Raw genomic sequence first — 17,104 nt, 5'->3', positions numbered from 1 at the left:
TGATGAAGGAAGGAGGGAGCAGAGCTGGCCTGCAGGAGGACCATCGGGATGGGGTGGGGAAGGAGACCAAGTCGACAACTGAGGCAGCAGAGGGGGAGGAAAGGGGCCTCAGAGCAGGACACCCTGACTGGTGAAGCGGGAGGAGATGCAGAGGCATCTGTTCAGGCCCTCTTTGGTACCCTGACGCTGAGAAAGGGGAAGGGACCTGCCAAAGCTCGCCTGGCCAGGTAGTGACAGCACTTGATCTCAGGTCTCCTACTGTCAGGTTATCCCTCTCTGCGCTCCACCCATGAAGCACAGGGGAGGACTCTCCATCTTTAGAAAGAACTTACTGGGCCCGTCTCAGTCCTGAGTGCTGAGATAGGGTGTGTGGGGGGTGGTGTCAGGGACAGGGGGCTAGTTTATTCCCTGGCCTCCACTTTGCAGGCTGTGTGGCTGGGCCAGACTGGCGGAGCAGGGGCACCCCAAGGCCCTACCCCTACCCATTATTGGACCCTGGTCCTGAGTCTGAGGCACTGACCCTCCTGCCTTCCTGCCCTCCTTGGCCCAGCCTGTGTGCATGGCGGGAAGACGTACTCCCATGGGGAGGTGTGGCACCCAGCCTTCCGCTCCTTCGGACCCCTGCCCTGCATCCTGTGTACCTGTCAGGACGGCCGCCAGGACTGCCAGCGGGTGATCTGCCCCACTGAGTACCCCTGCCGTCACCCTGAGAAAGTAGCTGGGAAGTGCTGCAAGATTTGCCCAGGTACAAAGAGAGGCTGGGGGCAGGGAGGGCCAGTGTGAGCCCTGGGTCTCTCCCCGGGGCACAGACACTTGTAACATCTCCAACATGGATGGGGCATGGACTTAGAGCCACAGGATGCAGGGTTTTAGAGGCACAGATTGTTAGAAGCAGAGCAATGGAAAATGCCCAACTTGTAAAATGTTAGACTTATGGAACCATCTAATGTTACAGATTCCGAGGCGCTCAGACATATACATAGAATCAAATAATGTCCTGGATTCTGTGAAGTCATGAAATCTTAGGCTATTAGGACTTTAAGAGGAATGGCCAATGTTTATCAAGCATTTACCATGTGCCAGGTAGGTATTTTGCATGCATGAAGTCATGCAATCCTCACCACAGTGGGCAGGGCAGGCATCTTTATCTCCCTTTTACAGAACAAGAAGGTAAACACCTTGGCCCAGGTCCTGCAGCTGTAAGTGACAGAGCTGGGACTTGAACCCTGGTCTGTCTTACTCCAAAGACAATGCTCTTGACCACTGTTGTCTTCCTTCCGTACTCATCAATATACAGGATAACTGAGGCCCAGAGAAGGGAAGGGACTTTCCTAAGTCACACAGCAAAGCAGTATTGGAGCTGGAGCTAGAACTCGGGCTTCCAGAACCTCCCCCACTCTCACACCCGTCATTGTCATTACCATCATCATCACCTCAACCCCTCCCAAATACTCCCTTCTCTGTGTGTTAAGAGCCTGTGCTTGCTGGTGTGAGTGACTCAAAAGACTTGGAGGACCTGATTCCTGTCCTTTGCCTCATGGGTGTATTTCAGAAAGAAAACATACCCAAGTGGAACAGTTATAAGGCAACACAGGGCAGTGTGAGATTAAGGGCGTGAGTGGGAGGCGTAAACAAGCTTTTAAAAGCTATAGGTGGGGGGAAACAGGGTGGGCTAAGCTTCTAGAAGTCAGGTTTCCAGACTTGCCAGCTGAGTTCTTTCAACAATGTCACGTGACCCTGGGATTAGTAAGCGGTAGGAGAGAACGTCAGAGTATCTCACTGAGAAGAGCAGCCTGTGACTGTCAACAGTAGCTGTTGTGAGGGGCTGGCTCCTTCCTTCAAGCCTGGGAGGAAGGCAGATGGAGGAGAAGGTGCAAGTTGAGGCTGTGCCCTGACCACAGCTGGTTACAGGGCTGGATTAGCAAAACCAAAAGGAGAGGAACAGGGAAGAAAAAGAGGAAGGAACATGTATCGAGAACCTACTGTGTACCCAGTCTTGTACTATGATTTCACAGAATTCATTTAATTCTTACATCTCAGTTATTTCACAAATGAGATAGCTGAGTGGCTATGATTATCCTATCTCCACCTACCCTAGGACTGCACGTCAGGAGATGTGAGTTTGCATTAGCTGGCTTCCCAAATGACTTACCTAACTTACTGTTATAGGCTAAGATAGATTACTTTACCTTTCTGAGCCTCAGACACAGAGTTGACAAAAATACTTTATAAATTGCAAATCAAAACCCAGACATAAAGGCTAACAATTATTTCTAGAGTAATGTAAAACAGAGATGGGGTTAAGAAGGGAGCATGATGGGATGAAGGACAGGGGTTCAACCTGACGTCTCTGTGAGAGTGGCTTGAATTCTTGACTTCACTCATGGGCTCCTTCACAAACACACCTGGAGCTCTTGGGCTCCACCACCAGACAACAGTCCATTTCCCCTTAAAGATGTTGAGACAGTAGCATGATAGCTCTTAGCTGGATGTCTTGAAGGGCTTCACACCTAGTAAGAGTCTCGAAGGTGGGGGTATGTGTAGGGACTTAGCCCTTCAAGATAGTCAGGGAATTTTGATTCATGGGAAGTTCTGAGGAATGTCCTCAGAACATTAAAACGTTGAGGCTTTAGGACTGGATCTAATTTGGTACCAAAAACATTACCACCATCCCCACCATCATCACCACTGCCATCTCCACCCCCACCACCCACCACCACCACTACAGCCGCCATCATCATGATCACCATCTCGCCCACTCTCACACCCATCATCATCATTACTGCCATCGTCACCTCAACTCCTCCCAAACCTTTCCTTCTGTGTGTGTTCCTTGTGCTTGATGGTGTGAGTGACTCAAAAGGCTTGGAGAATACGATTCCTGCCCTTCACCCTGTGGGGTTTTTTAGAGAGAAAATATACCCAAGTGAAATAATTAAAAGGCCACGCAAGGCCGTGTGGGATTAAGGGCATGAGTGAGAGCCACAAGCAAGAAGAGTTTTACAAGCTATGGGTGGGAGGAAACAGGGTGGGCTGAGCTGCTCCAGTGGACTGCCTGGAGGAGGTGGAAAGTGAGCTGGGCCCTGAAGGGTGAGAAGTTTTCTGACATGCCAATCAATGGGAGGTGAATGGGGGTGAGTCCCCCTCTCTCTTCCCCAGAGATCCCCTTCTCTTCCCAGGGGCACCCAAACTTTCCCAATAACAGCAGAGACACTGAGGGGGATGTCAGACCTGTGGCCCCTCTTCCTGGGCTACCAGGGGTGGGGAGGCAGAGCATTCATGAGCTCTTTGTCTCTCCCAGAGGACAAGGCCGACCCTGGCCACAGTGAGATCAGTGCCACCAGGTGTCCGAAGGCGCCAGGCCGCGTCCTCGTCCACACATCAGTATCCCCAAGCCCAGACAACCTGCATCGCTTTGCCCTTGAGCGTGAGGCCTCTGAGCAGGTGGAGATCTACCTCTGGAAGCTGGTAAAAGGTGAGCAATGGCGCACTCCCAGCTCAGCACACCTCTGGCCTGTCCCCCTTCCTGTGCTCCAGACCCCCCAAGGGCTTTAGGGGAGTTTTATTGATCAAGTGCCTCTGGCCCAGGAAGACCTGCCTGAGGCCACCTTCCAGGTTTAAGAGTTCCAGATTCCAAGGCAGAGGGAGACAGTGATTCTATCTGACAGTTCCAATAAGCTCACCCATTCTGAGATGCCAGGGCCTCGAAGTGCTCCCTCTCCTGGGGGAAAGGGGTGGTTACACTTTGTGAGGAGCCAGGACAGTCGTGCCTACCCCAAAAGAATAAAGAGCTGTCCACTGGTTGAACAGCAGCAGTCTGGGAGGAGAGATCTTTTCAGGCAGGAGGGCCCTCACAGCATCCTCAAATCCTTAAGGCTGGTCTCAGTCAGCCTTTTCTGTATCTATATGGTAGATTCTATCCCTCCAAGGTAAGTCACATCAGAATATATTTCTCGTTCTGTGAGAAACACCCTATTCAATAGGCTGCTCCTATCACCAACTGAAAGTCAAGAGGAGGAGTTTTCATTGATAAGGGGATTGCTGAGAGTTCAGTTTTTTGGCTCTTCCTGTAAAACATAAATCCCCTGGATAAAGTAAAACAAATTAAATCCTTTAAGTGGGAATTAGCTCTAAGGTCATTTTTCTCTACTGATGTGTTTGGCTGGCAGCAGGGGGTGGGGGTGGGGTAGGAGGTGGGGGGTGGAAGAGGGGTTGATAATAAGCATGATGACAATGATAACAGCTAATGTATGAAGCACTTTGGAGTTTACAAAGTGCTTTCACATTCATTATCTCTTTTGCTCCTCAACGATCCTGAGAGTTAGGTATTATTATCCCCATTTTACAGATGAGGAAACTGAGGCTCAGAGAGGTGAAGTACCTGGCCCAAGGCCACACAGCCAGTAAGTGGAGGACGGGAGCTAGAGCCCAGGTCTTGTGACGTCAAGATGCGGCTCTTTCCCTGCTCTACTCTGCCTCCTGTCGTAGGAGGAATGGACGAAGAAAGCGGAGCTGTTCAGCCTGGAAAAGAGAAGACTCAGGGGAACAGGACCGCTGGCTTCATGGGTCTGAAGGACTGCCCCCAGGCAGAGGGAGCAGTTGTGTTCTGAGTGACCGCAAGGGTCAGAAAACATGCAGGGGCTTTGGTATCAGACCTGGGTTTGAATCCCAGCTCTGCCATTTCTTAGCTATGTGGCCTTGGGCAATCACTTGACCTCTCTGGGCCTCAGATTTCTCTTCTGTTAATGAGGGAGAAAGGGTTTTGGAGGATTAAATGAAATAACATAGGTACTGCCCCTGAGCAACAGTAGGCACTAAAAATGTCAGCTTCCTTCTCACCCCACATCATCCATCAGTTAGAATTACAGAGAAGCAGATTTCAGTCAGTGAGAGGTAGCACCTTCTTAATCTTAGAGCCTTCCTGCAGTGAAGAGAGGGGCATGCTCCATCCAGGGAAGTGTGCAGGCAAGGGCTAGGTGGGGCTTCTGCCAGTGGCTGAGTAGATTCAGTAACCCCCATAATTGTTTTGAATCTTAAGGTTCCATCAGTGTCTGGCCAGGTGGGGCTGCATGTTTACACTCAGCCTCCCTCCAGCCCCTGTCAGGTGCTGGGACCACAGAGTAACAAGTCTAGCCTCTGTCCTCAGGAGCTCAGGGCTCCGGGCCCTGGGTACAACGGCACTCCCTGGGAGCTGAGCTGGTCAGGGAAGGCTTCATGGAAGATGGGCCTGGGCTGGACAGGATTTAGAAAGGCAAGAGGGGCACACTGCAGGCAGGCTGGCAGAGACAGCCTCAAATTCAGGCTCCAGAGCCCACGCTTATATGCCTGGGGCTCTGATTGGTGCGTAGCAGGTGCTATGTAACGTGCTTCACTTCATCCACATAAGAGACCTGAGGGTTATGTATTAATGCCCCATTTTGCAGATAAGAAAACTGAGTCTGAGAGGTAAAATGACTTGCTCAAAATCACACAGTTTAAGCAGGCAAGCAAAGATTCAAATCCGGGTCTGGCTGTCCCCAGTGCCATCTCCACAAAGGTGACCTTATGCTTTTAGTGAGGGGCCTGAGGAAGGCCCAGGTTGGCAGAGAGGGAGGTCATAACTCAAGGCCAAATCTCATTACCACTGGCCTCGCAAAAAGGAACAAGGTTGGATGGGGGGGCTCTTCCACTTCACAGTGCCAGGCCCTGCCCTCCTGTCACTAGCAAACCTCCCTGCCACCTCCTGAGCCTTCGGGTGGCTGAAATGCCCCTCAGCCTCCCCATTACCTCCCTGTCCCAGGCCATGGGAGTCAAAGCAAACCCTCCCAAGATCCAGTTGTCAGTGGGAAACCTTTACTATGTCCTCACCCAGACACGTGGAAACAGCAGATCTTGGGGGCCAGGAGAGGAAGAGGAGAATTGGCCTGGAGACGAAGTGAGCATGTGGACGCTGAAAGCTGTGCTGAGAGAGGCCGCACCACAGTGGGGCCAGTCGCAGGCCCCAGAGTCTGAGCAGAGAATTGGGGATTAGGGTTAAGGGCGTTTTAGATTCTGGAATTTCAGAGCAGAAGGGACCTCAGGGGTCTTGATTCCTAATCTTGCCTGGGAAAGAAGTCCCCCTGCAGCATCCCTGATGGTCTCTAGCCCCTGACTGCACACACCCCCACCCCACCTCCAGACAGCTGATTCACTTACCATTCTGGGAATGGCTCCACCCTGAGGGGGCCCTTCACACTAAGCTGAGCCTGTCTTATCTATTGGCACTCACCCACCACTGCCACCTTTGCCATGGGGACACACAGGGACCAGCCGCTCTCAGGCCTAGCATGCCCTTCAAAGAGCAAGAGGGACAACCTTGACCCTTAGGCAAGCTCTTGATTCCAGGCCCAAGGGCTCGGACCTTTCAATCAGGCATTTAGGCTACAGTGAGGGGACCTGCCCTCACCCTATCACCTTCTCTCCAATTTGTGTGCTGGGACTGGTGCAGTGGCAGACCTGGGGCAGAAGGACCTATCCCCATCTCATGCTTGTGATGTAGCCTGGGCCTTTCGAGTGAGTCTGTCCCATATTCTGGTCCTTGGCAACTGGGTTGGGGGCCTGAGGCTTCCTGGACCTCAGTCCTAGGACCAGTGCCATCTGTTCCCCTCAGTGGGATCCCACTCAGATTCCCATAAGCAAGGCCAGCTCTTGGTTTTCCTGAGGGCGGTGCTGGCCTAGCAGAGGCCTTGCTGTTGCATCTGTTCTTTCTGGCCACAGCCCCTGCTGGTAACAGCTGGCACGACCTCATAGCCCATGTACTCAGGGCCTCTGTGCCATGTGTGGTGCCTGTGGCCAGCTCCCCAGGGGATGCAAACATCAGGAGATCCAGCTAATACCTCATTCCCCCTCAGGGCCTGGCCTAGACTGAGTACACATGTATTTGCTTATCCATCCATCCATCCAACCAGCTATCCATCCATCCATCTATCCATCTAAGGATTCATTCATCATTCATTCAGCATAACTAATGTCGGCCAGGCTCAGGGGACCTAGAAAGGAAAGACCTCCAGGAATTCTGAGTCTCATAGGAGAGGCAAAAGTAGACCCAAATGATAGCACATTAGAAATAGGAACAATCACAAACAGAAACCAAGAGCTGTGGGTGCTTCCAAAGAAGAAATGATATTATAACTATTTATGGGGAGAGAGAGGATCAAGGAAGACTTCCCAGCTAAGGCTGGGAGGAGGAATAGTTCACCTGGTGGCAACAGGAAAGGTGTTCTGGCAGAGAGGGCGGCCTGTGTAAAAGCCTGGCCCCTCAGGAACATCAAGCAGCAGGTCAGGGCTTGAGCCCAGGCAAGGGCGCTAGGGGGGAACTGAGCCTTGAGCTGCAAGAGGACCTACAACCCTGGCACCTGGAGTACTTTGGTGTCTGCGGCAAATCACTTATTGATTTTTACCATATGTTCTATGCCCCACAAAAAGCTTGACCAGTCCCTATAGGCCTGACAGTTTTTCTTCTTTCCTTCCTCCCTCCTTCCTCCCCCGACCCCCTTGGCCTCGCGTTGTGGACAGGTGAGCAGTGTGCAAGCAGGATAGTGATGGTGGCAGGGGCAGGGAAGGGGAATGACAGGGTAACAGGTATATTTTCAAATGACCACAGTCAGGGTCACAGATTCAAGGCAGGGTTAAAGAGGTCAGAAGTCTAGTGTAGTAACCCAGGCAAGACATGATGGAGCCCGAATGGGGAGGGTGACAGTGGGGACAGGAGAACAGATTCAAAATATTTAGGGAATTTAGTTCACAGGATTTGGTGTCTGGTAGGAATGGGGGAAGGGAGGGAGGTGACTCAGTCTGTCCCAGGTCTAAGTCACCCCATTTCACTGCCTTTCCTGCTCACGCCCTTGTCTCTGCCCTCAGGAATCTTCCACTTGATTCAGATCAAGAAAGTCAGGAAGCAAGACTTTCAGAAAGAGGCACAGAACTTCCGGCTGCTCACTGGCACCCACGAAGGTGGGATCCGGGGCTGAGGACTGGGGCCTGGGAAGAGAGCAAGGCTGGGAGCTGGGGCCTCTCGGGGAGTTCCAGGCTGCTGGTGCCGGGAGGGGGGCTGTCAGCCACAGACGTCAGTTCCCGGCACAGGAATCCAGTGGGCGTCTGGGCCAGAGATTTCCCAACTCAGGCGCTCGGGAGCTTGGGAGCAGGAAGGTAACGCAGAGCCAGCTGGATTCGGTCTTGGGGGTAAGGGAGACAGGGCTGTGGAGGAGGGGGTCTGAGCACCTAAACCCTGGTGCTACTTTGCCTCTCTCTCCTGGACCATTTCCCACTGAAGCTCTCCTGATCCCCTTCATTTGCTCTACACTGCACTGAGGAAGATGGACCCACATGGGTCTTCAGGTGGGGGAGAGGAAGTCACAGATGGGAGGGTCACCAACAGGTGCTGGGAAACTAGCCCAGCCCCTAAATGTTGGTTGGTTGAAGGTGGGGTCATGTGCCAGAACCCACTGGGATATGGGATACAATGGGGCACTCACCTCCGTCCTCCCTGTGGGCTCCAAACCCAGGCGGCACAGTCCTCCTTGCCCTAAGTTTTCTCCATCCCAGTCACTATGCCTCTGTTGCGCACAAGTGTGCACACACACACACCAAACACACACACCTACACACACGACTCTTCCTCTTTTCTCCATGCAGGTCACTGGAACGTCTTCCTAGCCCAGACCCCGGAGCTGAAGGTCACAGCCAGTCCAGACAAAGTGACCAAGACCTTATAACAAAGACCTAAACAGCTGCAGATATGAGCTTTATCATTTTTGTTGTTATATATTAATAAATATGAAGTTGCATTACCCCTCAACCCTGCCTACTAAGTCCATATCCAGTCTCCACATGTTCTCACAGGGACTGCAAGACAGGCCTGGTTATTCCCATTTTATAGGGCTGGAAACAGAGATGCAGGAGGGGCAGAGATTAGCTCCTGTCCTCAAGGTGAGCTGTTACCAGAGCCTGGGCTAGTTCCCCAGCCTTCTGTCCCCAGCCCCCAGCTACAGCACCTCCCGCTTTTGTGGGCAGCCCCGCCTAGAGCTCTTTGGCACTGTACCTAGGAAAGGGGACTGACTCTAGTTAGCCAGTGGAGGTGGGACATGGAGCCTCAAAGCACTTTCCCAGCAGATATTCCAGGGATCCTGACAATTGTCAGCTCCCCTTTACAATGAGTATGCTGAGTTTAGAGAGGAGCAGTAATTTGCCTGAAGCAACAGAACAGGGTGGTAGCAGATTTGGAACTGGATGCCAGGTCTCTTGCTCCAAGCTAGCACTCCTCCCGTTCCACCGTGACCAATGTTATAAACCCAAATATTCTCACCTCAGAGGATTTCCAAGACTCGGCAGTTGGACTGCCAACCCTGGCACCACGGTCTGGGAAGAAGGCCTAACAGTTACAATTAAAGACAACATCAGCCATTTCTCCTGCCCACATGTACAATTCCGTACCATTTCAAAGATGTTTTAATGCTCAGGATTCTACTTAAGGTGAACGGTGTAGGAATTACCCCCATTTTAGAGAGGAGAAAACAGACATTCAGGATTGGCCAATGTCTTCCTCAAAGCCCCACAGTCATGAGTGGTGATTAGATGAGAACTTAGACCTACTGACGCCCAGACCTGTGCTCTCTGACCAGCATAGTCAGTCTTGGTCATCCTCTGGCCACGCCCCTCACCCTCAAGCTTGACTGAAAGCTGTGGAGAGATGGGTCAGGTGGTTTGTTGGCTGGATTCTGCCACCCGCAGCCACTTAGGGGGTTCTGACCCAAGCCCTGGTCTTGAAAGTGGAGTATCTGAGCTCAGAAGTCTGCTCAGTAGCTTCCTGAGGCCACCCTCACTGTGCAGGGATGGCTGTCACCCTCCCCAAACTCCCTCTGCCAGCTCCTGGGGGCCTGGTTTGAGAGTCTGGGGTTTGAGGAACATGGCTGGAATCTTCCCCATCTGCCTCTGAGTCAGAAGCTGTCCAGCTCCTCACAGCCTCTGCCTGTCCCTCTTGGAGAAGACTCTTCATTCTGGCCTTGCTTGCTCACCACGTGGGGTTAACCTGGACATCCAGGCTGGCTTCAGAGCCTCCCAAATTTAAAGCATAGGAATCAGACTTTCACATGGTTAACTGGTCATCCTTCAAACTAGCTCAGATGTCTCCTTCTCAGTGGAGCTTTCCCTGCCACCCCAACCCCACTCTTGCCCTTGCACAGGGGGCCCCCTCCACTGAAGAATGGGATTGAAGGTGGGGCTCTGTAATCGGGGGCATCTCTGGGGCCTAAGGACAGGAATGACCTCCCTGTACACTTCTCCTGGTGTTGCAGGCCAACTGCCTTCGGGTTTCTCTGATGGGCTAATCCAAAGCTTGTGATGTTCACCCCAAATCTTTCCCACCACGGGAGGCATGTTCAGCATATCAGCACTTCCTGACTTTGGTCCAGACCTTTTTGAGTGTGTCAACACAAAGCTTGCCTCGGCAATCTCAAAGCAGCTCTCCCAGGGTTTTACATCTCTCTCAGTTGTCTTCTCCTTCCCTGTACTCATTCATAAAACACTTTCTGAGCTACACTGGGCTAGGCCTTACGCTAGACCACTGACACAGTGGTGGAGCTAAAGTCTTGAGCAGGAGATGAGGCCTCACAACACCATGAGTGCAAGGGCTGTGACAGCAGGGCTGAGGGGAACACAGTCCCACCCCAGATGAGGGATGCTCCAGCTGGCTCTGAAGGATGAGCAGGGATGAGAAGAAAACATGGAGGAAGTGAGCGGAGGGTGGGCAATGGCGCAGGAAGAGATAGCTGCGTGGAAGATGAAAAATAGCATCTTACAGGGAGAACCACAAACAGCTCACTGTTGCTGGACAATAAAATGTGAGGCAAAGAGCAGAGGGAAGTCAGGCTGAATACCCAGCTGAGAAGCTTTACCATCACCCTGAGGGCAGCAGATGGCCTTGAAAGGGTTTCAGTGCTTCTGTCAGATCTGTTGTTTAGATCTGCCTGCTGGGTGAAGGACGGTGTGGAGGAGCGAGGCGGACACCAGGTTGGAGGTTGTTGTGGGGTCCACAGAAGGGATGACAGCACCCGGGCAGGAGAGAGGTGACAGAGATAGGAGGGAAGGCAGAGCTAAGGACGTCGGGCTGAGGGAGAGGGGGGTCCTGGGTATAGCTGGTGCCTTGTGTGGTGACAAGGAGAGAACCAGGAGTTTTAGCTGAGCTGAGTTTCAGAAGACTCAGCCCTTTGGTGTATTACGGTCTGGAGAGAAGGTTGGGCCAGAGAAGGGGATTTGGGAGCTGATGGCCTGCAGGAGGCACTGGCTTGGGAGAAAGTGTAGAATGAAAAGAAAAGGGGCATTAGGACAGAACCCTGGAGCCTCAGCAAGGAACCACGTGGAGGTGAGAGAGAAGCCAGGAGGGCGCGTGGCTGAGATTACAACAGATGAAGCCCAGAGGGTCCTCCGCAGAAGGGGGCTTCTGGTGAGCATGGCAATGGGCAATGTCAGGGGGGCTGGGAGGCAGAAGCAGGCTGGGGGTGGGGGCTGAGGTGGTGTCTGGGAGGTGAGGAAACAGACAAGCCTTTGAAGAACTTTGGTGGCAAAGGAGGGGAGAGAGGCAGGGCAGTGGCTGGCAGTGGATATGAGATGGAAGAAGGGGGTTTTTCAAACAGGAGAGATTTAAGCAAGTCTTGGTGATGAGAAGACCTCACAGGAGAGGGAAAAGTAGAATAAACAGAAATGAAGATGGAGGAATGGAAGATTTAGGGACACGTTAAAATCCATTCTTCCTTGGCCACTAACTCACTGCATAACCCTGGCTGGTCTCCCCATGAGTGTGATGGGGGAGAGGGACAGGGTGGTCCCCTGGAGCTGCCCAGCTCTGTCCCTGATGCGGCTCAGGGAGACTCCAGCAAGGAGTCCTGTGGGGTCCACCATCCTGCTTGGTGACTAGGCTGGGCACATTCCAGGCTCTGGAAGAAGTAGGGACATCCGCTCCTACATGCACGGTCAAGTCCATTGTCTCATCTGACCCCCAGGACAACCCAGTGAAGCAGGGATGTCAATCACATTATGGAGCCAAGGAAACTAAGGCTCAGGGAGAGGAAGTGACCTAATCAAGATCACACACTAGTAAATGGAGGGCTTGGACTCCAGCTGAGGTCTGGGATTCTGTGCCCCAATGGCTCCAAGAGCACTAGAGGGCCCAGGTCCTGGGCTGGGCCAGGCGCAGCCTCTGCTCCACCCAACCTTCCCAGATAGCTTCCTGGCCCCCAAACTTGACCATCCTATTATTAGGCCAAGCCTGGCCTCCAGGTTTCCTCCTCCTCCTCCAGCAGCTGTGAAGCTACCTCTTCCCGCCTCTCCATGAACCCTGGGCTCTGGGAAATAGCTATATTTCTGAGAAACAGGACGTGGCCTGTGGTTTGGGGCTGGCCTGGGGGTGAGGGAAGGCCTGGGGCCCCACCAGGCACAATGGCATCTCTCTCCAGGGCAGGCCCGGCCACTCTCCTTCCCTGGGAGACACCCACTGCCTGCCTTCTCCTCCTGCAGGGTCAGCTCATGGAAGATGAACAGTAAGTACCTTAGGAGGTTGGCTGAGGGTGGCGGGGGGCGGGGGGGATGGCATGGGTTTCTATGAATTGGGGCTATCTCAGACTTTCTATAATGGAAATTAGGACCTGGATCTCTGGTCCCGGCCCAAGGCTGTTTAAATGATCACATGACATCTAATGTCTCTCCCCACCTTTATCTACCCTCAAAACAGAACAGAGCTCATATAACTTGCCCAAAGTCAAACAGCAATGAAGACTTGGGGCTGTGACTGGAACCCACAGAGTCTGACTCCAAAGTCTGTCCCCTCCCTCTGTCCTATGACTTCTGGGATGAGGAAATCTGTCTTCTCACCAGCTCCCCTGCCGCCAGCCTTTCCTCTCCACCCCTATCCCCTCCTAGCAAATCTTGCCTATCAACCCAGAATGATCTTTGAAAAACATGAATCTTCCCCTGTCTCCTCTCCACTAAGCCCCTCCTTCAGTGGTTTCCCTCTGCCCTCAGAACAGCATTGAAACTCCCTCTTCTGGCCCTTCAGCATCTGAATCCTGCTGCCTCTTCAGCACAGTTCCCCCACCTTTTCTCCCAGCAGCAACTCAGGGTCCAGTGTGCTGCCCCACTTGATCAAGCTGGGATGGATGTGGGCTCCAGCACCACCAGGATGTTCTCTCTCTGTTATCCTCTGCATATCATCACTTTCTTTCCGACCAACTCTTTCAAGAAGCAGACAAAACACTGTGGCACTGCTCAGCATCCTGCCAGCTCTCAATCAGATAGGATGCAAAGGCTCTTCCCTTCCAATTCCAGTAGAAAGATTCTAGGGAAGGACTTGGATTGGTCCACCTTGGGTGGACAGGGATGAGGTACAAGAATCATATGACTGGACTGAGAGGCAGTGCCCCCAAATAAGGGGGTGGACAGCACACACATGGTCAGAAAAGGGATCCCTGCTCCCAGGCTGCCACTGCTAGACCTTCAGATCATTTCTTAAACCAGTGTCCTCTCTTCCACACCTTAAACATGCTGTTCCCACTTTCTGGAGTGCTTTTTCCTATTCTCTGTTTATAGTGGCCCAGCTTAGATTTCAGGAGGCTAGACCTCAGGAGACTTCCTCAGAATAGCTTCCCCTGGTCCTCTCTGCTGCCCCAGCATTGTATGCTCTTCTGTAATTGAACTCAACCTTCTGCAATGATCTGTTCCTGAGCCTTTCTCTCACTGGACAGGAAGCTTCTTGAGCCACAGACCATTTGGTGGTCATCTCAGCATTCCCAGCCCCTAGTGTGGCCCCAGTAATACATGCTTATTGGAGAAAGAAATGAGGGAAGGAAGGGAGCTGATGATGGTGAAGATAATAGTGGTAAGATGTGGTTGACTGCAGACACACAGTAGGTGCACAATAAATGCTGAGCCCTTGAGCGATCACCACTACTGTTTTCCCCACCATTACTACCACTGCCACCACTATTACTGTCACCTCCATCACCAGGACCACCCCTCACATTTACAGGGTCCAGCTAGGAATATAAGTGGAGGCTGCTTATCATACCTGAAATATTTAAAAGTTAAAAATTAAATTAACTATAAAACACATATGTTCTATCTTCCCACCTTGACAAATACACTTTCTTAATGACCTGGAAGGCCAAGTTCAAATTTTAATATGTCTGACTTCTCTGAATTCTTTGCAGAACATGGAAGCTCAGGGAGACCAACCCCTGGCTTCCAGCTCATGGCCCACCTCTCTCCTCATTCCAGCTCTGTCCTGAACTCCCAGGGGCCTCATATACACACAGACTAGGTGTGGACACTCTAGTCTGTATGTCTTTAGTGGTTTTAAAACAGTCCACAAATGCTTTTATACTCCTCTCATGGAGAGGTGTGGCCCATGTCCCCTCCCCTTAAGTCTAGGTGGACTGTTATTCACCTGTAACCAACAGATTTTGCTGGGTGACTTCCAAGGCCAGGACAGAAAAGGCAATGCAGCCACTGCTCTGCTTACTGAGATACTTGCTCTAAGAAGTCCAACTGCTCTGAGGCCACCACACTGTGAGGAAGCCCAGAGCACATGGAGAGGCCACAGACAGATGCTCCAGTCAACAGCCCCCACTGACCTCCCAGCCAACCATCAACATCAGCCATCAGATGCACAGATAAAGACCCCTCCAGATGCTTCCACACCCCAGTTACTGAGTCTTCCCTGCCAGTCTTCCCCCCACATATCATGAAGCAGAGACGCACCATTCCCATTGTGCCCTGTCCAAATTCCTAACCCACAGAATTCATGAGCATTAAAAAAAATAGTTGCTTTACAAGTAATTCTAAAGTTTGTATGGGAACTCAAAAGACCCTGAATAACCAAAACAGTTTTGAGAAAGAAGTACAAAACTAGAGGTGTCACGGGCTCTGATTTCAAACTATACTACAGAGCTACAGTAATCAAAATAGCATGGTCCTGATACAAAAATAGACACATAGATCAATGGAACAGAACAGAGAGTTCAGAAATGAACCCACATTTATATGGGGAATTGATCGAGACAAAGGAGGCAAGACTATACAATGGGGGAAAGACAGCCTCTTCAATAAATAGTGTTGAGGAATCTGAACAGTCACATGCAAAAGAATCAACTGGACTACTTTTTCACACCATACACAAAAGTTAACTCAAAATGTATTAAAGACTTAAATGTAAGACCTGGAATTATAAAGCTCCTTGAAAACATAGGCAGTATGCTCTTTGACATCAGTCTTAGCAATATTTTTTCAGATATGTCTCCTCAGGCAAGGGAAACAAAAGCAAAAGTAAACAAATGTGACTACATCAATCTAAAAAGTGTTTGCACAGCAAGGGAAACTACCAACAAAATGAAAAGGCAGCCTACTGAATGGGAGAAGATATTTGCAAATGATATATCTGATAGGGAGTTAATATCCAAAATATAAAAGTAACTCATAAAACTCAACATCAAAAAAAACAAACAACCCAATTTAAAAATGGGCAGATGACCTAAATAGACACTTTTTCCAAAGAAGATATACAGATGGCCAAGAGACAAACGAAAAGATGCTCAACATCAGTAACCATCAGGGAAAGAAATGCAAATCAAAACCACAATAAGATATCACCTCACACCTGTCAGAATGGCTATTATCAAAAAGACAACAAATAGCAAGTGTTGGTGAGGATGTGGAGAAAAGGGAACTCCTTACACTGCTGGTGGGGACTGTAAATTCATGCAGCCACTGTGCAAAACATTATGGACATTCCTGAAAAAATTAAAAATAGAACTACCATAGGAACTGCCAATTCCACTTCTGGGTATTTATCCAAAGAAAACAAAAAGACTAATTTGAAAAGATACATGCACACCAATGTTCATCATGGCATTATTTTTTTAAACAACTTTATTGTGGTATAATTTCTGTACAATAAACTACACATGTATCACTCCCCAAAAGGGGCAAATTCCGAACTCTCAGTTTATCCCTTCCTACCCCCTTTTCCCCCTAGTAACCATAAGTCTGTTCTCTGTGTCTCACCACAGCATTATTTTCAATAGCCAAGATATGGAAGCAACTTAAGTGTCCATTGACAGATTAATGGATAAAGAAGATGTGATAGAGATGTATATATAAATATATATATGATACATATATACACACATACAATGGGATATTAGCCATGAAAAAGAATGAAATTTTGCCATTTGCCACAACACGAATGGACCTAGAGGGTATTATGCTAAGTGAAATAAGTCAGACAGAGAGACACAAATACTGCCTGATCTCACTTATATGTGGATTCTAAAGAAATAAACAAATGAAAGAAAAATAGACTCACAGATACAGGGAACAAATGAGTGGTTGCCAGAAGGGAGGGAAGTGGGGTGAAGGTTGGGCGAAGTAGTTGTAAGGGATTAAGAGGTAAAAAATCTCCAGTTATATAATAAATAAGCCAGGGGATGTAATATACAGCATAAGGAATACAGTCAACAACATTGTAATAACTGTATACGGGGACAGATGGTTACTAGACTTACCGTGGTATGCAAAAGTCAAATCATTATGTAGTATATTAGAAACTAACATAATATTGTACATCAACTATATTTCAATTAAAAATATTTAAAATCCCCTCCAGAAATAGTCATTGTAAGCTAAGTTCTGGAGTAATCTGTTATGCAGCAATAGTAACCAGAGAAATATCCAAGCTTCATACAAATGCCCCTCTTCCCTCCCCACTCCCTGGGCAAACTACCCCTGAAGCTTAGAAAACAGACCTGGGGGAGAGGACTGCACAGTCCTGGAAGCAGACTCAGGCTGTCTGGACAGAGAATTCCAGAATCCTGGGTTCTCTGGCCTAGGAGCGAAGTGGGGGGCATGCAACCCCTTGGTCCCACAGACTCCTTGTGCTATATGGTTAGGGGTGCAGCTGGAAGCAGGTCAGAGTGGGGCTCTCTAGAGGGTATGGGCCAGAAGGAGGGTCCCCCTTGCCTGGATCTAAGAGTAGTGGCCCTGCCCTCCACCATCACCACCACTATCACTACCCATTACTACCAGCACCGGTCATATAACT

The 17,104-nt window shown here is 50.4% G+C and overlaps 1 protein-coding gene across 2 annotated transcripts in view; it reads left to right on the top strand.

The window, feature by feature from the left end:
• Window positions 1-8,743, top strand: part of CHRDL2 (chordin like 2) — a 32,282-nt gene extending 23,539 nt beyond the window's left edge. Inside the window, exons 8-12 of one of the 2 annotated variants that reach the window (XM_031460327.2) lie at window positions 551-745; window positions 3,302-3,475; window positions 4,349-4,403; window positions 7,879-7,971; window positions 8,653-8,743. In XM_031460327.2, coding sequence (XP_031316187.2) covers window positions 551-745; window positions 3,302-3,475; window positions 4,349-4,403; window positions 7,879-7,971; window positions 8,653-8,743 — 608 coding nt within the window. The remainder of the gene's footprint in view (window positions 1-550; window positions 746-3,301; window positions 3,476-4,348; window positions 4,404-7,878; window positions 7,972-8,652) is intronic. The other variant, XM_010989560.3, reaches the window with a different exon arrangement.
• The last annotated feature ends 8,361 nt before the right edge of the window (window positions 8,744-17,104 follow it).

This window comes from Camelus dromedarius, chromosome 12 (genome assembly GCF_036321535.1).
Source record: "Camelus dromedarius isolate mCamDro1 chromosome 12, mCamDro1.pat, whole genome shotgun sequence".
Classification (NCBI taxonomy): Eukaryota; Metazoa; Chordata; class Mammalia; order Artiodactyla; family Camelidae; genus Camelus; species Camelus dromedarius.
The sequence above is the reverse complement of the archived record's forward strand: the minus strand, read 5'-3'. Positions and strand labels throughout refer to the sequence as shown.